This window comes from Martes martes (assembly GCF_963455335.1).
Source record: "Martes martes genome assembly, chromosome: 8".
Classification (NCBI taxonomy): Eukaryota; Metazoa; Chordata; class Mammalia; order Carnivora; family Mustelidae; genus Martes; species Martes martes.
In genome coordinates, this window is record NC_137895.1 from 71,207,289 (window position 1) to 71,220,267 (window position 12,979).

At 39.7% G+C, this 12,979-nt stretch overlaps 1 protein-coding gene across 2 annotated transcripts in view; it reads right to left on the reverse strand.

The window, feature by feature from the left end:
• ETNK1 (ethanolamine kinase 1) overlaps positions 1-12,384 on the reverse strand; it is a 67,210-nt gene extending 54,826 nt beyond the window's left edge. For both annotated transcript variants that reach the window (XM_080810714.1, XM_080810715.1), the window contains exon 1: positions 11,943-12,384. In XM_080810714.1, coding sequence (XP_080666840.1) covers positions 11,943-12,098 — 156 coding nt within the window. In that variant the 5' untranslated portion in view covers positions 12,099-12,384. The remainder of the gene's footprint in view (positions 1-11,942) is intronic.
• Between the last annotated feature and the right edge of the window lie 595 nt (positions 12,385-12,979).

Genomic DNA, 12,979 nt, shown 5'->3' on the forward strand with positions numbered 1-12,979 from the left:
TCAGTGGGTTAAGCATCTACCTTCAGCTCAGGTCATGGTCTCAGGGTCCTGGGATCCAGCCCTGCATCTGGCTCTTTGCTCAGCAGGGGGCCTGCTTCCTCCTCTCCCTCTGCCTGCCTCTCCACCTACTTGTGATCTCTGTCAAATAAATAAACAAAATCGATAGGCTAGGCTAAACTAACGAGTAGGTCATGTGTGTGAAATGCATTTTTGATTAAGGATATTTTTTACTTACACTGGTATTAGGACGTAACTACAACCTAAGTCAAAGGATATGAAATGAAATTAAATTTCTCAGCCTATTGCATGTATTCTCAAAACAGATCACCACCAAAGGAGCAAAAAAAAAAAAAAAAAAAAAAAATCTTAGGTATTAAAATAGTTTGTGGATCACCAAAACTCAACGCTGACAAAATCCTATTCTTTGGTACATAATTTCTGCTAGGTAGAAAAAAAAATTTTTTTAATTAAACTTTCTGTTTTGAGAGTAATTATTAAAAGGGTTGAGAAACAATGGTTGAGAAACAATAAATGTTTGCTTATGCAGAGACTGATTGTAAAATACCTTGGAAATGATCAATTTATGGAATGAGAACACTATGGCCTAGATAAGTTCCCTTATTTATCCAAAGTTATACAATGGCAGAACAGGTTAAAAAGCTGGTATCGTGACTCTTAATCTGCTTCAAGGGTACCAATCAAGTTTACTAGCATGATCCTAGACTCACTGTAATATTGCTAAAACATTATTTGGGGAAAAAAATAAAGAAGCGGTTAGAGGATGATAAATTCCTGATGCCAGCTGTTTGCCAAATCACCCACAGTATTAAACAGTAGGCATGCTGCCATCTGTTACAGGAGGTAAAAGTAAAGAAACCTAACAATGACAGACCTAACCCCAGGAGTTTAGTCACTGAATCCACACTAAGATGCAAAATGAGAAATTGGCTAAATACACAATTCCCTGGCTGTTGTTAGCAAAGTACCTAGAACAGAAAACTAAAGACACTTTTAGGGTGGATTGTGACATTACACAGACCCAGATTCCAACTGGTCCAATGCAACATCAAGATGCTAACCTCAAAACCAACACAAAAGAGAAAAATCATGCTGAACAGTAGATTTAGAGCTGTTTACCAAAATGATTCAGGCGGCAAGGAGACAAAATCAGGAAACTACTGAAACCAGGGCATATAGTGTAAAAGTTGTCTCATTCAGTGGCTCAAGCTAGCTCCCTAGAAAAACTGTATTAATATGGCCCATAAAGATTGTTAAGTAAGAAGGAGTCTATGGTTTGAAGACCCTGGCACGTTAGCGTTAATGCAGGACCCACATCTCACTAATGACTGTTCTTAATGGCAGTGACTAACCCAAACAAGAGTGCTAGTCTGGTACAATGAATGAAAGTGGCTAGAAAGTTTGTTTATCCTCAGAAGAAGAACTGTCCTGTCCTTTGCATGTAAAGTGGAATAGTCCAGATGAAGTAGCTGATATGCTATACATGCAGGCCACACTAGACTTGCTTTATAGTGACCAAGATATTCAACCACTTAATATGTCCCACCCCCAAGTCATGGTGAATACTGTGTGATAAAGATTGCTCGTACTACATGGGTCCCCCATATACCTTTACTGTTACCAACACAAGAAACTATTCAGGATATTGGATCAGATTCTCTGTCTCAAGCTCTCTGTCATGGGTCTTAGGAATAATACCAAGAAAATTAGAATGCCTCACTAGCAAGTGGAAAAGATAAGGGAGCTGGCAAATCTACTTGCCCCAAGAGAATGTCAGTTTTCCGTGGTATTGAAAAAGCAGATAAACAAAGCAGGTATCGATGAGGTTGAAGCAAAAGTTTTTAATCCAACATTATCAGAGACTTGGTGGACTGACAGGAGCTGCTACTAGTCTCCCAGCATTGAAGGGCCCCTAACAAATCCACTCTATTTACTCTAGTTTGGGAGACCTCAAAAAACCAGAACATGAAGAGAATACAAAGATGATAATAAGGTGCCACCAATGTGGGGCACACTCTTATTCAAGATCTTAATCAAGATGAAAAAAGACTATGAGGGTAGGATCCTGACCCTCAGTAGCCAGGATCCAAGACCAATGCACATATGTGGGTAAAATGGCCTAGAGTTGAAGAGATCTTTTTGAGATTCCTTAATAAGGAAGCCCAGTGCATTGAATCTAACACCTACGTGAGAGATTCTAAAAGGACCAACAATTAAAACTGGAGATATGGGGATGCTACTGTTGATGGGAACCTTTGGATGCAAATTAAGTGTTGGAACAGATATTATATGAGGTGGTTTTGTCTCCTCTGCCAGAATGTATTACTAAATAGATTATTTTTATACGAATGCTTCCGTTATTTACTATTGTAAAACAGAAGACACATAAATTCACCCTTCAGTCTGGACTTACTGACCATATCAATTGGAAACTTACAGAATTGCCCAAACCTACCACGGATGCTATTTACAGCAATATAGAATACCTGGTGGGCAAAAAGAGTTGATAGCTTTAATGATACCTTAGAAGCTAACGTGGTATCAATAAACTTGAAGGTCATCTTAAGACCCCCAAAACATTAATCCACTCCTTTCAGTATGTGGCACTGTCCTGCAACTACAAACCCTGAGATGATAAAAATATTAAACTCTATTGAGCCACTATGAAACTTCTTTAGTCCTAAGTATGATTTAAGATACCAAAGAGGGAACCTGTTTTGACGTGTATTTATGGCCTAGAATTTAAATGAATAAACTCTCAGGTCAATTAAATAATAAAGACAACCTACAATTAAGATAATGATTACTAAACAAACTATAAAGCCTAGAAAGGTGAAAATTAATACATATCAGTTAAATGTTTCATAGAAGAAACCACCGGATTCCATCATCCTCCAAAACAACAAAATTAAAAGGAATCTAATAAACAATACCATTTTCATGTTTCCCATTGGCAAAAATTTTTTAATTTGGTATCAGGGATTGGACAAGGTATAAGGAAAAACATACTCTCCAACAGTGTTGAGGAGTACAAATTAACACACCTTTCATGACAATTAGCAATATTAAAGTGAGAAACAGCCCGACAGTTTTATGTGTCAACTTGGATTGGCTATAATACCCAGTTACTCAAACACTAATTTAGATACAGCTGTGAAAGTATTTTGTAGATGCACTTAACATCTTCTATCAGTTACATGGGTGGGCTTCATCCAATAACTTTAAGGAATGTAAATAAGTTTTAAGTGTCCCTGAAGAAATTCTGCCTTAAGGGGGCCCTGGGTGGCTCAGTGGGTTAAACCTCTTCCTTCTGCCCAGGTCATGATCTCAAGGTCCTGGGATCGAGCACCACATCAGCCTCTCTGCTCAGCAGGGAGCCTGCTACGCCCTCTCTCTCTGCCTACCTCTCTGCCTACTTGTGATCTCTCTGTTAAACAAATAAATAAAATCTTTAAAAAAAAAATTAAGAAAGAAATTCTGCCTTAAGACTATAGCCATCGGGGTGCCTGTGTGGTTCAGTCAATTAAGCATCTGACTCTTGGTTTTTGGCTCAGGTAACAGTCTCATGGGTGGTGGGGTTGAGCCCCACATCAGGCTCTGCACTGGAGCTCCATGCCCAGCAGGGAGTCTGCTTGAAAATTCTCTCCCTCTGACCCTCCCGACTCATGTCTCCCCCTGCCCCACTCCCGCGCGCACGCGCAAACACACACACACAGGCTTTCCCTCTCTCTCAAATAAATAAATCTTTAAAAAAAAAAAGACTACAGAATCAACTCCTAAGTTTCTAGCCTATTACCCTGCCCACAATTTAGACTTAATCAGCCTCTACAACTAGTATAAGCCAATTCTTTGAAATAAAGCCCAGATATAATGACCATAACTGGCAGTTTTCACCCTTTTAGTTCCACTAATAAGGTTTAGGGGTGCCTAGAAGGTTCAGTCAGAGGAGCAAGTGACTCTTGATCTTAGGAATGTGAGTTCCAGTCCCATATTGGGTGTAGAAATTACTTTAAATAAATAAATAAACTTAAAAAAAAAAAGAATTTATCCAGAGGACACATTTAGAAAAGCTTTCCAAAATATACATGTAAAAGCAGTTTATGCAATACTGTTTTTAAAATGCAAAAAAAAAAAAGGCAATTCAATGTTGTTTCAAAAATATGGGTGGCTCAGTCAGTTGAGCCTCTAACTCTCAGTTTCCACTCAGGTCATATGTCAGGATCATGAGAGCGAGAACCACATCAGGCTCCAAGCCCAGCAGGGAGTCTGCTTGAGATTCTCCCTCTCCCTCTGCCCCTCCCCTCATTTGTGCAAGCATGCATGCAGTGTGCGCACAGGTTCTCTCTTTCAAATAAATAAATCCTTTAAAAAATATATGGGCAGGGGCGCTTAGGTAGCTCAGTCAGCTAAGCATCTATCTTCAGCTCAGGTCATGATCTCAGGGTCCTTGGATGGAGCCCCGCACCAGGATCCCTGATCAGCAGGGAGTCCGCTTCCTCTCTCTCTGCCCCTCCTCTCCACTTATGCTCACTCTCTCTCAAATAAATAAATAAAATCTTTTAAAAAATATATACATGGAGCAGACTACATATACTGACAAAGGAGGATATCTAAGATATATTATTTTAAAACGCAACATACAGAATAATTTTGTTGTGTATACAAAAGGAATATAATTATATTTGCTAATATTTATTAACACAGGTAGATATGTGCTGTAATAAATCTATATCTGCTAATTTTTTAGAAGTTCAAAACCTGCTCACCAAATTGCTGTGAGGAGAATGAGTGACTTGGAAGTTGAGGGAATTAAACTTTTTACTTTTCATCTCATAGCCTTGTATATGTTTTAAATATTCTGTTCAAAAGAGCATGTATTACTTATTGGTTTTTTTTTATGTTTTTTAAACAAAGTCAACAGGTTTAGATAGGCTATGAACCTTTCTAATTTTCTACTTAATACTCACCAGAATTTTTTAAATTTAATTTTAATAATTAATTCACATAATGTTTAACATAACCAAATACTATGTTTACAGCTATCAAACACTAAAGTCAGTAACATACCAACATGGGAAAGTGAAATAAAGGCAGCATGAAAAAAAAAGGAATACAAAACTGTATGGATGGTGTGATCATAACTATGTAAAATATATATGCAAAAAATAGAAGATAATAAAAGAACAGTTGATTTTTTAAATAAAATATGGATAGGAAATGGTTTTTCTTCCTAGTCAGTATCAATATTATGATCTCTTTTTAGTAAAACTAAATTATTTCATGTTCATGTCCCTTGTGAAAGGAAATACCCTTAATATATTATTTTCTCGTATCACTGACTTGCCCAAAAAAATGACTAATTCAAAATAGTCTATTAGTTAAAAACAAAACAAAACAAAACAAAAAAAACCCCTGCTATTGTTACTACCACTAGAGGGAGGGAGAGATTAGGACCAGGAAGGAAAATGGGAAATATTCTGGGTTGCTGATATTTTCTTTCCTAGGGTTTGGGTTACACAGTATTTGTTTTACAAAAAAAAATTATGTTTCATGTATCTTCCTGTATGTTTATTCTATCCAACAATTTTTAAAAGGGTGATAAAAATGTATTTATGGCCCATCTGTTATATCAAAGAGCTAAGTAACTCCTGAGAAGACAAAATCATGAAAAATAACCTGATTCCTTAAACATGGGTCTTCCATTATTTCACCATCTTTGTCACCAACAGAAACAGAAAAAAGAGAAAAAAAAACACCTTAGGCTTCCCTTTTCCCTACCTGCAAGCAATTAACTCCTGCATATTTATTTTCTGAAATATCAAATCTGTCCTTTATTTTCATCTCCAAAGCCACCATCCTAATTTGGATCGCAGCACCTCTTGTCTGGACTAATATAACAGTCTCTCCTAGGTTAAGTCTTTCTCAAACATTTTTTAATGTGATACTCAGACCAAAATATATATTTATCATCTAATTCAGTACGTACTTTCATATGAAACTAAAACAAGCTTCACCAATCAGTCCTTACCTTATTATATGCAAGACTCTCAGATCTATCCTATCACATCCTATTTTAACTCATCTTTTTAAACTGTAATGGTTTCAACCTACTATATTGATTTTAACATCCTATTAGTGTGGGGTAACCACCAGTTCAAAACCAATGTCCTAAGAGATCACTTATTCCCCAGTTCAAAACATCTCATTCAACTACTGCTGCCTCCAATACAGCTGCCACTGCTCTAAAAAATACACAATATAACTCATCTGCTTAAAAATATTAACTGGCTTCCCATTATATCCTAGAAAATAAAATATCATCTCCTTAATGAAGCACAAAACCTTCATATCTAACAACTCAGTTTCTCAAAAATCAGTCCCACTTCTTTTCTGGTTTACACTCCATTCTGCCCGAAATACTTACGGCCTCGCTGTGTTTTTTTTCCCCTCACAATCTAACTTTGTGAACGTCTTTTTCATTGCCCAGAAATGCTCCCCCACTCCATCTGACCATATCTTTCCTTCAAAACTCAGCTCAAGTACCCCCTCCTCTATGAAGCCTCCCCTCCTATATTTTCCCATGCCTACCTTCTGTTATGGTTAGTTGTACAGAAGAATGCTGCTTAAAATTAGCATCATACCTGTTACAAAAAATATGTATCAGGGGCACCTGGGTGGCTCAGTCAGTTAAGTATCAGGCTCTAGATTTTGGCTCAGGTCAAGGTCTCAGGGTGTGACATCAAGCCCTGCATGGGGCTCCTTGCTCATCCAGAGTCTGTTTTTCTCTCTCTCCCTCCCCGCCATCCCCTCCTCACTTGCCCACACTCACGCTCTCCCTCTCTAAAATAAAAAATAAATCTTTTAAAATAAATAGATACATATACGTCAGAATTACTGAATTTCAGGAGTTTACAACTGTTTCTGATCAATTATTTCACTTACAAATGGAGGGGTTTGCTGAGGGAGATGGGAGGTGGCAGGAGGCACGTAATACTAAAATATACTATGCATAACTTTATGTATTTCATTTCTCAGGATATTCTACTATTAGTAGTAAAATAGTAAAAACTGATGCTGGTAGTAAAATTACTATTAGCAGTAAAGCAATATTAGAGTAGTAAAATTCTATCATTTTCTGCTAGTCTACTATTTCCCAGAGATTTAAAACTTGCCAAAGGTTACAAATAGCTGGTATCAGGATTCAAAAACCATCCTCTTTCCACCACATTATGCTGAAGCCCCAAAGAGGTCAAGTTATTTGCTTAGCCCAAGTCACACAGCCATTAATACTTGAAAATGAACTAGTGTGTGAGGCTTCTAACTTTTTAGTCACAACTCAGTAAAAGACATGGGAGCTTATTATATCTTTGGGGAGCCTAGCTAGATCAATTGGTAGAGCATCAACTGTTGCTGCCAAGGTCATGAGCTCAAGTCCCACATTGGGTATAGAGATTACTTAAAAAATATATATTTAGGTATGTGTATATATACATCTTTGATAGCAGCCTATCAAACATACACCTCTCTTAGCTATATTCAACAAAGTTTTAGGGCCTACCACCCATCAAATATTTTATTATTATAAAACACTGAAATCAAAAACAGGAGGAATAAGAAATGGAAAACCGGACATAAGTGTTAATATTAAAAGTTGTGTTGAATAAAAACTATGACCCCTTATATTTATCTACAGGATTCAAGATTCCTATAAATATATGCTTTTGGCACACTTAATACATTACTTAAATCTACGTAAGACTTTTCAGAGACTTCTATCACTTAAAGTAAGGAACAAACTCTATTTTTGTTTTGTTTTTGAAAGATTTATTTATTTATTTATTTGAGAGACTGTGTGCCACAAGCGGGGGGGGGGGGTGCGGGGAGGGAGGCACAAGAGGGGAGCAGTGTGTGCAGAAGGAGAGTAAGAGAATCTCAAGCAGACTCCACATGGAATGGAGCCTATAGCCCGAGATCATGACCCAAGGTGAAATTAAGAGTCAGACACTGAACCTACTGAGCCACCCAGGCATCCACAAATTAGTATTTTTTTAAACAGGGAAAAAGGGGTACCTGGGTGACTCAGTTGTCAGGCATCTGCCCTTGGCTCAGGTCATGATCCCAAGGTCCTGGGACTGAGCCCCACATCAGGCTCCCTGCTCCTTGGGAAGCCTGCTTCTCCCTCTCCCCCTTCCCCTGCTTGTGTTCCTGCTCTGTCTCTCTGTCAAATAAATAAATAATATCTTTAAAAAAAAACAAAAAAAACACCTGAAACTAAGGTAACCTTGTGTGCCAACTATACTTTAAAAAAGGGGGTGGGGGGATTATGAAGTTAGAACACTAAAGGAGATATAGTTTAAAAAGAACTATATATATTTTGGTTTTGATTCTTCATTTAAAATATCATTAAAGGGCTACCTGGATGGCTCAGTTGCTTGAACCTCTCTGCCTTTAGCTCTGGTCATGATCTCAGGGTCCTGGGATTAAGCCCCTCATCAGGTTTCCTACTCTTCAGGGAGCCTACTTCTCCCTCTACCCCTGCTTGTATGTATGCGTGCACACTCTCTCATCAGATAAATAAAATATTTAATAAATAAAATATTATCAAATATGATATATCAAATATCAGTATTAAAATAAGAGGGATTTGGGGCGCCTGGGTGGCTCAGTGGGTTAAGCCTCTGCCTTCAGCTCAGGTCATGATCCCAGAGTCCTGGGATCGAGCCCCGCATTGGGCTCTCTGCTCAGCAGGGAGCCTACTTCCCTTCCTCTCTCTCTGCCTGCCTCTCTGCCTACTTGTAATCTCTGTCAAATAAATAAATAAAATCTTTAAAAAAAAAATAAAATAAGAGGGATTTTAGATTTATTAATAGGATATTTTAGTGACTATCTCCAACATAGCTGAATAAAGAGAAGGAAGAGGGTATGAAAACTGCTATGCAGCTACATAACCAAACACAAATACTGGTTTCCGAGATAGCATAAGGATGCTTAAAAAATAAAGGAATATCAAAGCTATGCATGCAAAAACATGAAGAAACTTGTACTAAAGCAAAAACAGTATGTTTTTAAACGTTCTTCTGTAGTCTCTGCACATGAATATGAATGTTCATTCCAAAAACACTGTGATTGTTTTCTCTTCCCTATTAGACTAGAAATTTCAATAAATTATGAAACAAAACCACTGTGACTGTACAGTTGTTTCTGATCTAGTGTGACTACTCTAAGTAGCATACACTCCAAAAAGCTTACCACCCCTTTTATACTTTATTTTTTCAATCTTGTGTGAATAGGAAAACCAAAAAATTAACTTGTCAAAATCCCATCTAAAAAGGGATACAGCATTCCATGTTGTCTGTAAGTTTTGAGCAAAGACTGGGCCCTATATCATTCTGACTGCATCAAAGTCTTTTTTGCTTGCTTCTGGATTTTCCAGTATGTTCTGAATAGTTCAGCTAAAATGTAATCACCAGGTAAAATAAGTACTACTACACTAAGCTTCTAAGGTATGTTTAAAGTAAATTTTAAGTATATAATCTTTGAAAAAATTGGCTATATACCAGTATTAATCTGTTGAATATATGATACGATCTTCCCCTTCTGAAATGTTAATAAGTATTATCTTTATACTTCAAAGGAAATAAAAGCAAATCTCAAAAGAAATATTCCCACTGAGAATTACAAAAGAAATCCTGAAGCATCATAAAGAAGAGTTTGAATGACAGAATATGGGAGTCAGATTTTCTCAAGTTGAGAAACCACTAATGAATGACCACCAATTCAGAATAACAGCTGTCTCAGCTTCTAGATCAAAAGCATTGTTTGCATAGGGAAGGATTGTATTTCTAACTCATAATCATCCTTAGAGCAAAATAAGTGGTAGTATTTACCTTCACTGACAAGTAAGTATATTACAAATTTGGATTAGGAGTCCAAAGGCCTTAAAGTCAAAAGTTGCTGCATAATAAAAGGTAAGATTCAATCACAAATACTTTCTGACAATCAAAAAGTTTGATGTTACCAAATTTTGTCCCTTTTTTACCTATACCCTGGCTTTATTTCACTGAGTTTCACTTAAAAAAAAATAAAATAAGGGACGCCTGGGTGGCTCAGTTGGTTAAGCGGCTGCCTTCGGCTCAGGTCATGATCCCAGCGTCCTGGGATCGAGTCCCACATCGGGCTCCTTGCTCGGCGGGGAGCCTGCTTCTCCCTCTGCCTCTGCCTACCACTCTGTCTGCCTGTGCTCACTCGCTCTCTCTCTCTAACAAATAAATAAATTTAAAAAAAATAAAATAAAATAAAATAAAATAAGTATCTACCTAATACAGTTGTTTGGAGGATTAAATGATAAAATATATACATGACCTAACTCACAACCTGGCACACTGGTACCTAAGGGTAGCTATTATTCCTGTTCTACAAATACATCATCAATGGAAACACAAGTCTTCAAAGCTTCAAATTTTAAAGTCTCTACTTAAAAAGTAGCATAGTCTGCCAGTACCAAAGTTTCCCAGGAAGCAGCACTGCCTTTAGTTAGCATCTGTTTAGTTTATAATTGACTGCCAGAATATAAATCATTTTAATAAATACAAAACTCTTCTGTAGTAAGAGTTAATGAATAATAAAGCAAAGCTCAGAGTTTCAATTGGGAAGTTTCAAGTAATTTAACTTTCTTAGCCATACTATTTTTTCAAATTACACATGAGAATCATTCTGGATTCACTATGTCCTGTTTAGTTAGCTAATACTCCCTTAAAACTTCAAAATTTTTGTCTAACAATTTTTTTCCCCAGAACATCTGAGTCCTTTCAATATGCTCAAAACTCTTCTAGGCAACAAGAACCGAAACTAACACTTCAGAAAGCCCAAGTGTCAGGAACTGTTCTGGGCCCTAGAGCACTATTCATGTTTTATTCATCTTTGTAGAGGTGACTACTTTAGCAAAGAATCTGAGATACTGTTAATTCAATAACACTGCTGAATAAATTAGTCAACAAAATAAAGCAGATAATTTGGCTATTTCTTACATTATTGCTCAGATGTGAAACAAACCCCAAGTATCTCAGCCTTCAAAATTATTGACTTTATTTAGAGTATGCAAGGAAAATGGAGGTTCATTGTCGTATACCCTGAAACTCTGAAAGTTAAAATATTCAAAATAAATGTCATCTATACTAAATCATAACTTATTAGAGATAAGTTATTAGAAAACACCAAGATCCATAAGGATTTTTTTTCTCCCAATTTTTATTCTACGAATACAACGGCACACTGATTGACCTAACATCAAATAGGGTTAATTTTACTAATACGACTAAAAAAATTCAGAAATATCGATTCAAATAAAATATGTGGAATGCTACATAAGAAGCCAATCGAGTGATGCATGGCCATGGTTATGACTTTGAAATCGAGTACTCTCGCCCATCTGAAGATTTAAGATACAACGCAGGGTGAGACATCAATGGGAGTAAACCGCCGGGGAGGGGGAGGGGCGGGAAGGGAAAGGAAAAGATCACAAGGATTAATTCCTACATTATCTGTGGCAGACGAGAAGGTACCTAGGGCCGACTGAAGAGGACCCCTTGCAGGGGGAATGGAAAAGGTCTCTTTGCAGTTAGAAGGGACCGGGGAGTGGGAGGAGGGGCAACCATCAACAGGAATTTTCCCGGGGTGAATGGATGCGTCACTTACGTAGCTGCTTCCAGAAAGAAAATCTGCCCTAGGGACAACCTCAATCAGCAATCGTGAAGGAAGGGGGAGTGACCTTCGCAGGTCTGACGAAGGAAGCACAGGGCCCCTTGCCCAAGGGCTCCCGTCGGGTCTGCCCCATCATCCGGGAACCGAAGGGACTGAGCGCCCCCGCCCCCCCCACCGGCCGAGTCCAGGTTGGGAGAGACCCCGGGCGGAGACGAGGGCGTTACCTGCAGGGTCACCTCCTGAGGGTCCCAGTGCGGTCGCAGGTGCTGCAGGAGGCTGAGGGCGCCCTCCCGGCAGCGCTGCTCCTCCTGATCCTGAACCGTGACGTCCAACTTGGGCACCTCCGGGGAGCCGTGCGGAACGTGGATGTAATTGGCCATGGCCCAGGCGACGGCAGAGACTACCACCACGACGACGGCGACGGCGACCACGAGCACGGCGGGCGCCGACAGGCTGGTGGACCCTTCCGTCCCGGGGCGCCCTCGCAGGAGGGCTAGGGGCGCTCCAACGGACGGCCGAGCGGTAGGAGAACGGCTGGACACGGCACTCTCGCCGACCCGGGTCTGGACAGCTGCTGAGCTGAGCAGAGCAGAGGATGTTCACGGGAAGAATTCCGCTTGCCTGCGCTCCACCGCCAGCCACCGCGGAGCATGCCGGGACTGGCCTGACGCTGGCGTCATGCGCGGGGCGGGGTCTCCGTCTGCGTCACCGGCTGACGCCGGCTCTCCAACGCCAGCACAATGGGCTGGGTGCCGGGAGTCTGGGGGCTGTTGGTCCGCCGGGCGTGCCGCTAGTCTGAGAACGCAGGCTCCCCCTGCGGCACGAGCCTGAGCTCCAAGACCCGCAGGGCAGTGAAGCTTTAGCTCAGCTGATCAGGAGCGTTTGGGGGCTAGGTCATTTTGGGAAGCGAGGGGCCTGTCCTGAGATAACCCCCGGAAAAGTCTCTGAATTTGGCCTGAGGATGGACGAGGGGGGAGGCACTGGATCGGGGGCCCGATCACGGAGCTGCCCTGTATTGGCGACTGCACAGCTGAGTGGGCAACCACATTCCCTTCAGCTGTATACTGAGATCACGGTATTTGGGGCAAACGTAATTCAAATACTTGTGTAAGACAACGACAGCACTTCAGGATTTATTTTTAAGGCCAAATGTTTGACCATACTGAGAATTATTCAGAGCCAGGAAAAACAGGTTGTAGTCTAGGATGAAGATGAAAGGGAAGGAAAGAAAAATAATTTGGAGACTCAGCACTGCAGTGGC